Source organism: Atractosteus spatula, chromosome 14 (genome assembly GCF_055471065.1).
Source record: "Atractosteus spatula isolate fAtrSpa1 chromosome 14, fAtrSpa1.hap1, whole genome shotgun sequence".
Taxonomy (NCBI): Eukaryota; Metazoa; Chordata; class Actinopteri; order Semionotiformes; family Lepisosteidae; genus Atractosteus; species Atractosteus spatula.
In genome coordinates, this window is record NC_142719.1 from 3132529 (window position 1) to 3145804 (window position 13276).

The 13276-nt window shown below is 48.2% G+C and overlaps 2 protein-coding genes across 2 annotated transcripts; both read right to left on the reverse strand.

Annotated features, from left to right (window-relative positions):
• Positions 1-297: 297 nt before the first annotated feature.
• On the reverse strand, positions 298-3631 carry LOC148820400 (uncharacterized). The gene is made up of 9 exons (XM_088933078.1): positions 3245-3631; positions 3053-3165; positions 2925-2968; positions 2654-2828; positions 2474-2579; positions 2314-2399; positions 2159-2244; positions 1089-2000; positions 298-938 (listed from the first exon to the last, which is right to left on the reverse strand). The coding sequence occupies exons 1-9, from the start codon at positions 3629-3631 to the stop codon at positions 298-300; spliced, it is 2550 nt and encodes an 849-aa protein (XP_088789204.1).
• A 3823-nt stretch (positions 3632-7454) lies between these two features.
• Positions 7455-10863, reverse strand: LOC148820401 (uncharacterized). Its single transcript, XM_088933489.1, has 9 exons — positions 10477-10863; positions 10285-10397; positions 10157-10200; positions 9886-10060; positions 9706-9811; positions 9546-9631; positions 9391-9476; positions 8202-9232; positions 7455-8084 (listed from the first exon to the last, which is right to left on the reverse strand). The coding sequence occupies exons 1-9, from the start codon at positions 10861-10863 to the stop codon at positions 7455-7457; spliced, it is 2658 nt and encodes an 885-aa protein (XP_088789615.1).
• Between the last annotated feature and the right edge of the window lie 2413 nt (positions 10864-13276).

Sequence of the window (13276 nt, forward strand, 5' to 3'; positions counted from 1 at the left end):
GCTTATCCAGAGTCTTGGCTATTCCCCCACCAGGAAGCATCCCTCGAGTCAGCAAGCCTACATAATTCTAATACCCCCTCCAGAAGCATCTCCATTCAGGTACACACCAAGACCACCGTTGGGCTCAAAAGACCTTTATTGTCCCAGTACAATTGACACATTGAGGTCCGAGGCAGAGGGACCCAGGATGTACCTGGAAAGAGAACAAAAAGGAATGAGCACATCACAATCCCAGGAGGAGCTTAGCACACCTGCTGTGGATCTACCAGAAGAATTGCACCCACCTGAAGTAGAAGGCTAGAGGCTCCCATCGGAAGCCATAGGAGGCATCCCTGTCCTTCCGTGGTCCTTTTCTGGAAATTCCTTCTGCTCCAAGGCTGTAGCACCTTCATGGTCCACACTGCCCAGTTCCAGAGCTTTGGATTCCCCCATACCTTGATCAACCTTCACTTTTGCATTCTGGTCATTCACACTGCTAACAGGAGAGGAATCACCCACTTCATGGGGAGGGTCATCCAAGTCACTTTCCGATGCCATTTTGGACCCTTTTTGTTCGTTACTTGGGAGAACTGAGCGCGTAGCAGTTGAGCCAACAGGAGCTTCCTCAGCATCACCTTGCACATCCTCCAGGTCACTCTCCACATCACCCTCACTGGAATCACCTTCCAAATCTCCTTCTGCATCCCCCTCAGTATCTCCTTCCAGGTCAACCTCCACATCCCCCTTGCTAGCATCTCCTTCCAGGTCACCTTCCAAATCACTCTCCACATCCCCTTCTACATCTGCTTCACCGTCATCCCCCTCATTATCTCCTTCCAGGTCACCCTCCACATCCCCCTCACTGGGATCCCCTTCTACGTCACCTTCCACATCCCCCTCAACATCTGCTTCACCATCATCCCCCTCAGTATCTCCTTCCAGGTCACCCTCCACATCCCCTTCATCACCAGCACTACCAAACCTGAACCTTGTTCTAAACATGGTGCCATTAGCTGGGACAGCCGACAGGGTTGCAGTCAGGTTCACTGGAAGGTCCTCAGCAACATCTCCTTCCACATCCCCCTCACCGGGATCCCCTTCTACATCACTCTCCACATCCCCCTCACCACCATCCCCTTCTACGTCACCTTCCACATCCCCCTCACCACCATCCCCTTCTACGTCACCCTCCACATCCCCCTCCACATCTGCTTCACCATCATCCCCCTCAGTATCTCCTTCCAGGTCACCCTCCACATCCCCTTCATCACCAGCACTACCAGACCTGAACCTTGTTCTAAACATGGTGCCATTAGCTGGGACAGCCGACAGGGTTGCAGTCAGGTTCACTGGAAGGTCCTCAGCAACATCTCCTTCCACATCCCCCTCACCACCATCCCCTTCTACGTCACCCTCCACATCCCCCTCACCACCATCCCCTTCTACGTCACCCTCCACATCCCCCTCACCACCATCCCCTTCTACGTCACCCTCCACATCCCCCTCAACATCTGCTTCACCATCATCCCCCTCAGTATCTCCTTCCAGGTCACCCTCCACATCCCCTTCATCACCAGCACTACCAGACCTGAACCTTGTTCTAAACATGGTGCCATTAGCTGGGACAGCTGACAGGGTTGCAGTCAGGTTCACTGGAAGGTCCTCAGCAACATCCCCTTCCACATCAGCTTCACTGCCATCTCCTTCCACATCACCCTCCACATCCCCCTCACTGGTATCTCCTTCCAGGTCAAGTTCTGCATCTGCTTCACTATCATCCCATCCAGGATATCCATTCAGGTCACCCTCCACATCCCCCTCACCGGTATCACCCTCCACATCCTCTTCTGCATCCCCCTCACTATCTCCTAGGTCACCCTCCGCATCTTGAAGAGGGGTTTCTTGACTTGCCACACCATCTCCTCCTTTGACCTGAAACCAGAGGAGTCCACGGTCTCTGGCAGGGGCTTTGCTCTTTAGGGGAGTGTCCTCAATCAGTATGGGCCCAGTGCTCACAACATCTATAAGAAGAACGGGGATAAACAGAAGTCAATCCAGATTAGAGCCTTGTATTCCTCATGTAGTAACTACAGGTAAGGCTCATAAGCTCCAGTCTGCAGCATGCTAGCCCACATTAGACCAGCAGACAGAATGGCGATGTTACCCTGAACAGTAGTACCTGTTATTATGGACGTCGGAGGGGAAGCGGTACAATTGGAGTCACAACAGTCACAGACTGCCCTAGCATATTCCAGGTCTTCCCATCTAGGAAGAGAAAAGGCTGTTAGGAAGGACGCTCCAGGCTGAGCACAGAGACGGAATACTGGATCTTACATTTTCCTCACAACATTGAAGCTGCAGGACTTCGTGTGCAGCTCTGCTTTCCATCTGCTCATGAACACGACACAGTGCAGGTACATCTGAAAAGAGCAGGAAAGCTTAGCGAGTTCAAACCCACATTTATGGTCAGGAGGCCGACTGCGGCGGTCTGTACCTTGGATGCCACCTTAAGCTCCTTTGCGTCTACAGAGAAGTGGATGGCATCATCTGCTCTGGGAGAGTGAAACCTGGAATCCGCTCCCAGGTCCTTGTTCATGCAGCTGGCGGTGGGGAAGGAAGATCAGGTTAGTGCCAAGTACTCAGCTTCAATAGAGCACAAGCGAGCAAGTCATACCCATAGTTCTCGATGATGGAGTACTGAGGTAGAGACTGAGGATCTTTGGAGAGGGTTGCATAGCATGACTTGAGAAAGAGTCGCTCTCCTCTGGACTGGGGATAGCCTCTAGCCTGGAAGTGGAGCACATCACCCATGCTGTACACATTGGCGAGGGAAGCAGCAGTCCAGGCAGCTGTAGAAACAGTACCAGGAGGATTTTCAGCTTCAAAAGAGAGGAGCTTCCAAGCTACAAAAGCACCCATGGAGATCCACAGTAGCAGGTACTTACAATTCATGAGGGTCAAGCTGAATCTATCAAGGTAGTACTCTTGCCTGGAAGAAGATAAGCATTTAGAAACCACACAAGACGAGCATGTTCTATACTGTGGGGGGGCTGAGCACTCTCCCAGGCCTCACCATGCATAGCTGCATTGGATGTCCACATTGATACGAGGAACCCCATCTTGCTGAGCCCTCTGACTCGGGACGTAGTGCAGCACATTCCTATAAGCAATGTAACCTGGTGACATCTGGACGAGACAGTAGGCATTAAAAGGGTGCTTCAGCCTAGCGAGTGGTCAGTATTAGGTCAAGAGACAAGACCCTTACCAGCCTCTGACTGTCACAATCCTGCAGGCTATAGCTGAAAAGCAGGTCGCCACTCATCGGATCCATGCTGTTGTTCCCACAGTTTGACCCTAGAGTTAGCTGGCCATCATAGGAACTAAAGCCATAAAGATTCTGCTTGACCCGGATGACCATATCACTGTCTGCGCAGCTGACAGAAACATCCTGAAGAGAGTCGGCATCAGACTGCACACTAGAATGGTGGGCATCTGTGAGGTTCGCACCTCCGTCCACCATCAGTTCATCACCAGCCCTCAAATCCAGCAAATTCTCACTCATCTGCTTGGGGTCTCCTGAGCTTCTTGGAGCACTGAATATAGAGAAAGGCTGTGTCCCTGCAAAGCAGAGACAAAACACAAACAGCCACATTTGGGCAGAAGAGAGGGGGGAAAAGCAGCAATGAGGAAGTGAAACAAGAACAACAAAAAAAGAAAGGCCAAGGCAGGAAAATCCAATGAGTTGGCAGAAGGAAATGGCTGGATTTATAGCAGAAGCCAATCAAGGCCCCATGTGCTCAGCATTAGTGCTCATGGAGCTCAAAACAGATCTGGTTTTACCCCAAATGATCGACACTGGATTAACAATGGGACAATTCTATTTGAAGATTAAAGACTAATTCGAGGCTGCCTCATATTGGCTCCAGTCGTAACATGTCGTAATTGATAGATTAAACACACTTCAATTCAATTGCCTCCATACCTACACCAGTAGATTTTACTGCTCATTGACATATGAGAGCCAGGTGACACTGATTCATGGTGTGAGATTCTCAAAAAAGCCTGTTCATTTGACATCAGCTGCATTCATTTTTGTTAAATCAATATAGCAGGACCACCTACTAAGGAAAAGTGCAGAATGCACAACTTTGAGGAATTCATCAGTTTCTAATTGTAACCAGACTTAAAGGACTTCCGGTTCAGCTCAGCACAACTAACAGAGGATAAATCAGCTCATAAATAAAAGTGTTGTTCCCATCAGTGACCCCTTCTCCCACCATCACACACGCTGCCTGATTCTTTAATAGACGCAATACCTGTTGCTGCATTTTGTACTGTATTCTGCAAACAGCTAGAAGTGTTCAGCATTATGCAAGGGGAAAATGAGCTCTTAATCGAAAGGCAAGACGTTTTGCAATGAGAAAAACGTGCTGGACAATACTAGAAGGCATAGGTTGTTTCATAGAACATTATCGGCCATGAATTACAGTTCTCAGCAAAGAGTGCCCCCTACTGGAGAATGTTGTAGGAGTTGATTTTATACACTAATCTAATGCTATAAATGAATTTTTGGCTTTAAGAAATGAAGTCATTCCTGTATATAATGTTAGCATGCCCAAAGGGGTTGGGCAACCATTTGACCTTGGACCCCTAGAGGGTTCTGTCTCCTTACTGAGGAGTTTTTGGTTCCTTTCCTTCATTGTCTTCTGGTTTTCTGTTCTGTATTGACAAAATGTATGGTCAATTGCATTGTTAAGCGACTTGGGGCAACCTTGTTGTGAAAGGCGCTATATAAAATAAATTACATTAAAATTGAATTAAATTTTTTTCTTCGTTTTACAAGCAGATTTTCACTCTTATGAGGTGGGCTGACGTAAAGCATCTGTTCCCCATCTTCTCTGATGTTGCCGGTGGTGCTCACCCACACTACACCTTGCAGCATTTCAGCCTGTTCTGCATGTCAATGTCTCTCACGCGTCCTTTAACATTGCGCCAAAGGTGTGTGATCTAAGTGATTTGCTATCTCTTTGCACCGATATTAAATCTGAAGACATCTGGAGCTCTGCAGCCTCTAAGCACGTTGGTAGTGACAGAGGTAGAGAGAACAAGGTGAGAAGGCCTTAAAGAGCATCTGAACGACATGTATGCTGCCATGAACACATCCTCACCGATGGTGAGGACTATTTGTCTGCAAACTATTGCAGAATCACCTGTTGGTGGTGTGACGTTGGAACTTATAACCAGATCATGGGAAGCAAAACCAGAGCACATGAAGAATTGTTACGTTTGAGGGCAATACCGTTCCCGACATGAGTTTGTACATCCTGGAGCTGCTTAGGGCAAGGTGAGAACAGTACTGCCTGTGCTTTGGTATTGGAACAAAAAGGCTTGGGTGGGCTCAAACATTTTCACACATTTCAAAACAACACCTTTTGCAGGCATCATTGGAGCACATTGTGCCTCAGCAACCTTGACAAGACATTTTTGGTGTCGGATAAGGCTCCTAGTCATGCCAAGAACACTGAGGACACTGCACGTAGGAACTGACCACCTCATCGCAAATGACCTTTTCGAACCCCTCCAATCTGGTTTCCGACATTTTCACAGCACTGAAAGTGCCCTGGCCAAAGCCACTCATGATTTTCTAATATCTTCCGATTCTGGTTCTCTTTTTATCCCTGTTTTTCTGGATTTCAGTGCTGCTTTCAACACTGTTAACCATGTCTTACTTACTCATCTTGAGACCGTTTGGGGTTTCTGACACTGCTCTTACATGGTTCAAATCAAACCCCACTGATCGCGGCCACTTTGGCTCTCTTGGCGGATTTAACTCTGAAATCGGACTCGTGACGACTGGTGTTCTTCAGAGCTCAAAACCAGGGCCACTGCTTTTCAGCATTTACATGCTTCCACTTGGTCAATGTTTAATGATCATTATGCCGGCACTACCAAACTCTCCCTCCCTACTATATCTGACACTGATGTGGCTGTCTCAGTTCCTTCTGATGGCATCTCCAACATAAAAACACGGGTAATTCAAGACTTCCTTCATCTGAACTGTGACATTACTGTTGTCATGTTTACCAACACCCCCCATCAGCTTTGGAAGACCAATGCCGTAAACATAGCTGTAGATGGCACTGTACTTCAGCTTCAGTAAAAAATGAAAAACCTAGGAGTGATGCTCATCTTCTCCCAAATTGACTACTGTAACGTTCTACGCACTGGCGTTTCTAAATCCAGTGTACCATCTTTAAAATCCTCATGCTCGTCTATAAGGCTCTGCTTGTTACCGCAGTATCCATCTGAGCTACTGGTGTTCTACTCCCCACCTGTGCTCCTCTAACTCGGGTCTATCTGTTCCTCAGCCCCTCTACAGTCTATGGGTGACAGGGCCTTCTCCTGTTATGGCCCAGAGCTCTGCAACTCTTTCCCTGAAGATATCAAATCACCTGCCCTAAACTTTCAAACTCTAGACTCACAACCTCTTCTTTAGAAGGGCTGTTACAGAACTGGTGCTGTTAGATATGCATCTCCTCCCATTGTGTAGTTTTTGTTGTCTTTGTCACACAGTAGAAGCACATTGCGAAGCCACCTTTAAAATGCACACTATAACCTAAAGTTTATGATACAGAGGCAACCTTCTGTATTAAAGTAAAGCCCACTTACAGAGAGGGAAGTCCTGTGTTCTAGATCTGTACTTTAAGAGCAGCTTGTTAAAAGAAGGGTTTGGTGTATTGAGTGGTGTTCCCCTATGTATATACATACACACACCTTGAAGTGTAAAGAATGAGGCAACCCATTGTCTACCCATCCCTCCCCACAGAATCCCCAGGTTTGCACCTAGACTAGGAAAGCCTGCTAAAGCTATAGATCACACCTGCTTCCACCACTTGACCTTAAGGGTTAGCTGTTGCATTCTGGGATTGCACTGTCCACTGGAATTCATACACTATTCTTCACCCACAGCACCCCACCCCTCTTCTGGTCTCCACAGGGTGGGGCAGCAGAGTCACGGCCATGTCCCATGACACCAGCACCCACAGGAAAGGCATGCAGATGGCAGTCTCCATCCCAGAGCAGAACAGCAGGCTTAAATGAGCCATGCTTCCCACTCAGCACGACCAGTCAACACCTGAATTCCACATGCAAGTTAATAGGCCAAGTCCAAACCACGGGCTTATCCAGAGTCTTGGCTATTCCCCCACCAGGAAGCATCCCTCGAGTCAGCAAGCCTACATAATTCTAATACCCCCTCCAGAAGCATCTCCATTCAGGTACACACCAAGACCACCGTTGGGCTCAAAAGACCTTTATTGTCCCAGTACAATTGACACATTGAGGTCCGAGGCAGAGGGACCCAGGATGTACCTGGAAAGAGAACAAAAAGGAATGAGCACATCACAATCCCAGGAGGAGCTTAGCACACCTGCTGTGGATCTACCAGAAGAATTGCACCCACCTGAAGTAGAAGGCTAGAGGCTCCCATCGGAAGCCATAGGAGGCATCCCTGTCCTTCCGTGGTCCTTTTCTGGAAATTCCTTCTGCTCCAAGGCTGTAGCACCTTCATGGTCCACACTGCCCAGTTCCAGAGCTTTGGATTCCCCCATACCTTGATCAACCTTCACTTTTGCATTCTGGTCATTCACACTGCTAACAGGAGAGGAATCACCCACTTCATGGGGAGGGTCATCCAAGTCACTTTCCGATGCCATTTTGGACCCTTTTTGTTCGTTACTTGGGAGAACTGAGCGCGTAGCAGTTGAGCCAACAGGAGCTTCCTCAGCATCACCTTGCACATCCTCCAGGTCACTCTCCACATCACCCTCACTGGAATCACCTTCCAAATCTCCTTCTGCATCCCCCTCAGTATCTCCTTCCAGGTCAACCTCCACATCCCCCTTGCTAGCATCTCCTTCCAGGTCACCTTCCAAATCACTCTCCACATCCCCTTCTACATCTGCTTCACCGTCATCCCCCTCATTATCTCCTTCCAGGTCACCCTCCACATCCCCCTCACTGGGATCCCCTTCTACGTCACCTTCCACATCCCCCTCAACATCTGCTTCACCATCATCCCCCTCAGTATCTCCTTCCAGGTCACCCTCCACATCCCCTTCATCACCAGCACTACCAAACCTGAACCTTGTTCTAAACATGGTGCCATTAGCTGGGACAGCCGACAGGGTTGCAGTCAGGTTCACTGGAAGGTCCTCAGCAACATCTCCTTCCACATCCCCCTCACTGGGATCCCCTTCTACGTCACCTTCCACATCCGCTTCACTGCCATCTCCTTCCAGGTCACCCTCCACATCCCCCTCACTGGGATCCCCTTCTACGTCACCCTCCACATCCCCCTCAGTATCTCCTTCCAGGTCACCCTCCACATCCCCCTCACCACCATCTCCTTCCAGGTCACCCTCCACATCTGCTTCACCATCATCCCCCTCAGTATCTCCTTCCAGGTCACCCTCCACATCCCCTTCATCACCAGCACTACCAGACCTGAACCTTGTTCTAAACATGGTGCCATTAGCTGGGACAGCCGACAGGGTTGCAGTCAGGTTCACTGGAAGGTCCTCAGCAACATCTCCTTCCACATCCCCCTCACCACCATCCCCTTCTACGTCACCTTCCACATCCCCCTCACCACCATCCCCTTCTACGTCACCCTCCACATCCCCCTCACCACCATCCCCTTCTACGTCACCCTCCACATCCCCCTCAACATCTGCTTCACCATCATCCCCCTCAGTATCTCCTTCCAGGTCACCCTCCACATCACCTTCTGCATCCCCTTCATCACCAGCACTACCAGACCTGAACCTTGTTCTAAACATGGTGCCATTAGCTGGGACAGCTGACAGGGTTGCAGTCAGGTTCACTGGAAGGTCCTCAGCAACATCCCCTTCCACATCAGCTTCACTGCCATCTCCTTCCACATCACCCTCCACATCCCCCTCACTGGTATCTCCTTCCAGGTCAAGTTCTGCATCTGCTTCACTATCATCCCATCCAGGATATCCATTCAGGTCACCCTCCACATCCCCCTCACCGGTATCACCCTCCACATCCTCTTCTGCATCCCCCTCACTATCTCCTAGGTCACCCTCCGCATCTTGAAGAGGGGTTTCTTGGCTTGCCACACCATCTCCTCCTTTGACCTGAAACCAGAGGAGTCCACGGTCTCTGGCAGGGGCTTTGCTCTTTAGGGGAGTGTCCTCAATCAGTATGGGCCCAGTGCTCACAACATCTATAAGAAGAACGGGGATAAACAGAAGTCAATCCAGATTAGAGCCTTGTATTCCTCATGTAGTAACTACAGGTAAGGCTCATAAGCTCCAGTCTGCAGCATGCTAGCCCACATTAGACCAGCAGACAGAATGGCGATGTTACCCTGAACAGTAGTACCTGTTATTATGGACGTCGGAGGGGAAGCGGTACAATTGGAGTCACAACAGTCACAGACTGCCCTAGCATATTCCAGGTCTTCCCATCTAGGAAGAGAAAAGGCTGTTAGGAAGGACGCTCCAGGCTGAGCACAGAGACGGAATACTGGATCTTACATTTTCCTCACAACATTGAAGCTGCAGGACTTCGTGTGCAGCTCTGCTTTCCATCTGCTCATGAACACGACACAGTGCAGGTACATCTGAAAAGAGCAGGAAAGCTTAGCGAGTTCAAACCCACATTTATGGTCAGGAGGCCGACTGCGGCGGTCTGTACCTTGGATGCCACCTTAAGCTCCTTTGCGTCTACAGAGAAGTGGATGGCATCATCTGCTCTGGGAGAGTGAAACCTGGAATCCGCTCCCAGGTCCTTGTTCATGCAGCTGGCGGTGGGGAAGGAAGATCAGGTTAGTGCCAAGTACTCAGCTTCAATAGAGCACAAGCGAGCAAGTCATACCCATAGTTCTCGATGATGGAGTACTGAGGTAGAGACTGAGGATCTTTGGAGAGGGTTGCATAGCATGACTTGAGAAAGAGTCGCTCTCCTCTGGACTGGGGATAGCCTCTAGCCTGGAAGTGGAGCACATCACCCATGCTGTACACATTGGCGAGGGAAGCAGCAGTCCAGGCAGCTGTAGAAACAGTACCAGGAGGATTTTCAGCTTCAAAAGAGAGGAGCTTCCAAGCTACAAAAGCACCCATGGAGATCCACAGTAGCAGGTACTTACAATTCATGAGGGTCAAGCTGAATCTATCAAGGTAGTACTCTTGCCTGGAAGAAGATAAGCATTTAGAAACCACACAAGACGAGCATGTTCTATACTGTGGGGGGGCTGAGCACTCTCCCAGGCCTCACCATGCATAGCTGCATTGGATGTCCACATTGATACGAGGAACCCCATCTTGCTGAGCCCTCTGACTCGGGACGTAGTGCAGCACATTCCTATAAGCAATGTAACCTGGTGACATCTGGACGAGACAGTAGGCATTAAAAGGGTGCTTCAGCCTAGCGAGTGGTCAGTATTAGGTCAAGAGACAAGACCCTTACCAGCCTCTGACTGTCACAATCCTGCAGGCTATAGCTGAAAAGCAGGTCGCCACTCATCGGATCCATGCTGTTGTTCCCACAGTTTGACCCTAGAGTTAGCTGGCCATCATAGGAACTAAAGCCATAAAGATTCTGCTTGACCCGGATGACCATATCACTGTCTGCGCAGCTGACAGAAACATCCTGAAGAGAGTCGGCATCAGACTGCACACTAGAATGGTGGGCATCTGTGAGGTTCGCACCTCCGTCCACCATCAGTTCATCACCAGCCCTCAAATCCAGCAAATTCTCACTCATCTGCTTGGGGTCTCCTGAGCTTCTTGGAGCACTGAATATAGAGAAAGGCTGTGTCCCTGCAAAGCAGAGACAAAACACAAACAGCCACATTTGGGCAGAAGAGAGGGGGGAAAAGCAGCAATGAGGAAGTGAAACAAGAACAACAAAAAAAGAAAGGCCAAGGCAGGAAAATCCAATGAGTTGGCAGAAGGAAATGGCTGGATTTATAGCAGAAGCCAATCAAGGCCCCATGTGCTCAGCATTAGTGCTCATGGAGCTCAAAACAGATCTGGTTTTACCCCAAATGATCGACACTGGATTAACAATGGGACAATTCTATTTGAAGATTAAAGACTAATTCGAGGCTGCCTCATATTGGCTCCAGTCGTAACATGTCGTAATTGATAGATTAAACACACTTCAATTCAATTGCCTCCATACCTACACCTGTAGATTTTACTGCTCATTGACATATGAGAGCCAGGTGACACTGATTCATGGTGTGAGATTCTCAAAAAAGCCTGTTCATTTGACATCAGCTGCATTCATTTTTGTTAAATCAATATAGCAGGACCACCTACTAAGGAAAAGTGCAGAATGCACAACTTTGAGGAATTCATCAGTTTCTAATTGTAACCAGACTTAAAGGACTTCCGGTTCAGCTCAGCACAACTAACAGAGGATAAATCAGCTCATAAATAAAAGTGTTGTTCCCATCAGTGACCCCTTCTCCCACCATCACACACGCTGCCTGATTCTTTAATAGACGCAATACCTGTTGCTGCATTTTGTACTGTATTCTGCAAACAGCTAGAAGTGTTCAGCATTATGCAAGGGGAAAATGAGCTCTTAATCGAAAGGCAAGACGTTTTGCAATGAGAAAAACGTGCTGGACAATACTAGAAGGCATAGGTTGTTTCATAGAACATTATCGGCCATGAATTACAGTTCTCAGCAAAGAGTGCCCCCTACTGGAGAATGTTGTAGGAGTTGATTTTATACACTAATCTAATGCTATAAATGAATTTTTGGCTTTAAGAAATGAAGTCATTCCTGTATATAATGTTAGCATGCCCAAAGGGGTTGGGCAACCATTTGACCTTGGACCCCTAGAGGGTTCTGTCTCCTTACTGAGGAGTTTTTGGTTCCTTTCCTTCATTGTCTTCTGGTTTTCTGTTCTGTATTGACAAAATGTATGGTCAATTGCATTGTTAAGCGACTTGGGGCAACCTTGTTGTGAAAGGCGCTATATAAAATAAATTACATTAAAATTGAATTAAATTTTTTTCTTCGTTTTACAAGCAGATTTTCACTCTTATGAGGTGGGCTGACGTAAAGCATCTGTTCCCCATCTTCTCTGATGTTGCCGGTGGTGCTCACCCACACTACACCTTGCAGCATTTCAGCCTGTTCTGCATGTCAATGTCTCTCACGCGTCCTTTAACATTGCGCCAAAGGTGTGTGATCTAAGTGATTTGCTATCTCTTTGCACCGATATTAAATCTGAAGACATCTGGAGCTCTGCGGCCTCTAAGCACGTTGGTAGTGACAGAGGTAGAGAGAACAAGGTGAGAAGGCCTTAAAGAGCATCTGAACGACATGTATGCTGCCATGAACACATCCTCACCGATGGTGAGGACTATTTGTCTGCAAACTATTGCAGAATCACCTGTTGGTGGTGTGACGTTGGAACTTATAACCAGATCATGGGAAGCAAAACCAGAGCACATGAAGAATTGTTACGTTTGAGGGCAATACCGTTCCCGACATGAGTTTGTACATCCTGGAGCTGCTTAGGGCAAGGTGAGAACAGTACTGCCTGTGCTTTGGTATTGGAACAAAAAGGCTTGGGTGGGCTCAAACATTTTCACACATTTCAAAACAACACCTTTTGCAGGCATCATTGGAGCACATTGTGCCTCAGCAACCTTGACAAGACATTTTTGGTGTCGGATAAGGCTCCTAGTCATGCCAAGAACACTGAGGACACTGCACGTAGGAACTGACCACCTCATCGCAAATGACCTTTTCGAACCCCTCCAATCTGGTTTCCGACATTTTCACAGCACTGAAAGTGCCCTGGCCAAAGCCACTCATGATTTTCTAATATCTTCCGATTCTGGTTCTCTTTTTATCCCTGTTTTTCTGGATTTCAGTGCTGCTTTCAACACTGTTAACCATGTCTTACTTACTCATCTTGAGACCGTTTGGGGTTTCTGACACTGCTCTTACATGGTTCAAATCAAACCCCACTGATCGCGGCCACTTTGGCTCTCTTGGCGGATTTAACTCTGAAATCGGACTCGTGACGACTGGTGTTCTTCAGAGCTCAAAACCAGGGCCACTGCTTTTCAGCATTTACATGCTTCCACTTGGTCAATGTTTAATGATCATTATGCCGGCACTACCAAACTCTCCCTCCCTACTATATCTGACACTGATGTGGCTGTCTCAGTTCCTTCTGATGGCATCTCCAACATAAAAACACGGGTAATTCAAGACTTCCTTCATCTGAACTGTGACA

Bases quoted from the DNA above. Each gene is read 5' to 3' on its own strand.
- LOC148820400 (XM_088933078.1), bottom strand. From the start codon at position 3,631: ATGTGGCTGTTTGTGTTTTGTCTCTGCTTTGCAGGGACACAGCCTTTC. The intron at 3,166-3,244 runs GTAAGGGTCTTG...TGTCTCGTCCAG, and splicing joins ATTGTGACAGTCAGAGGCTG to ATGTCACCAGGTTACATTGC. The intron at 2,969-3,052 runs GTGAGGCCTGGG...ATCTTCTTCCAG, and splicing joins ATCCAATGCAGCTATGCATG to GCAAGAGTACTACCTTGATA.
- LOC148820401 (XM_088933489.1), bottom strand. From the start codon at position 10,863: ATGTGGCTGTTTGTGTTTTGTCTCTGCTTTGCAGGGACACAGCCTTTC. The intron at 10,201-10,284 runs GTGAGGCCTGGG...ATCTTCTTCCAG, and splicing joins ATCCAATGCAGCTATGCATG to GCAAGAGTACTACCTTGATA. The intron at 8,085-8,201 runs GTTGCTGAGGAC...GGGGATGTGGAG, and splicing joins AGGGGGATGTGGAAGGAGAT to GGTGACCTGGAAGGAGATAC.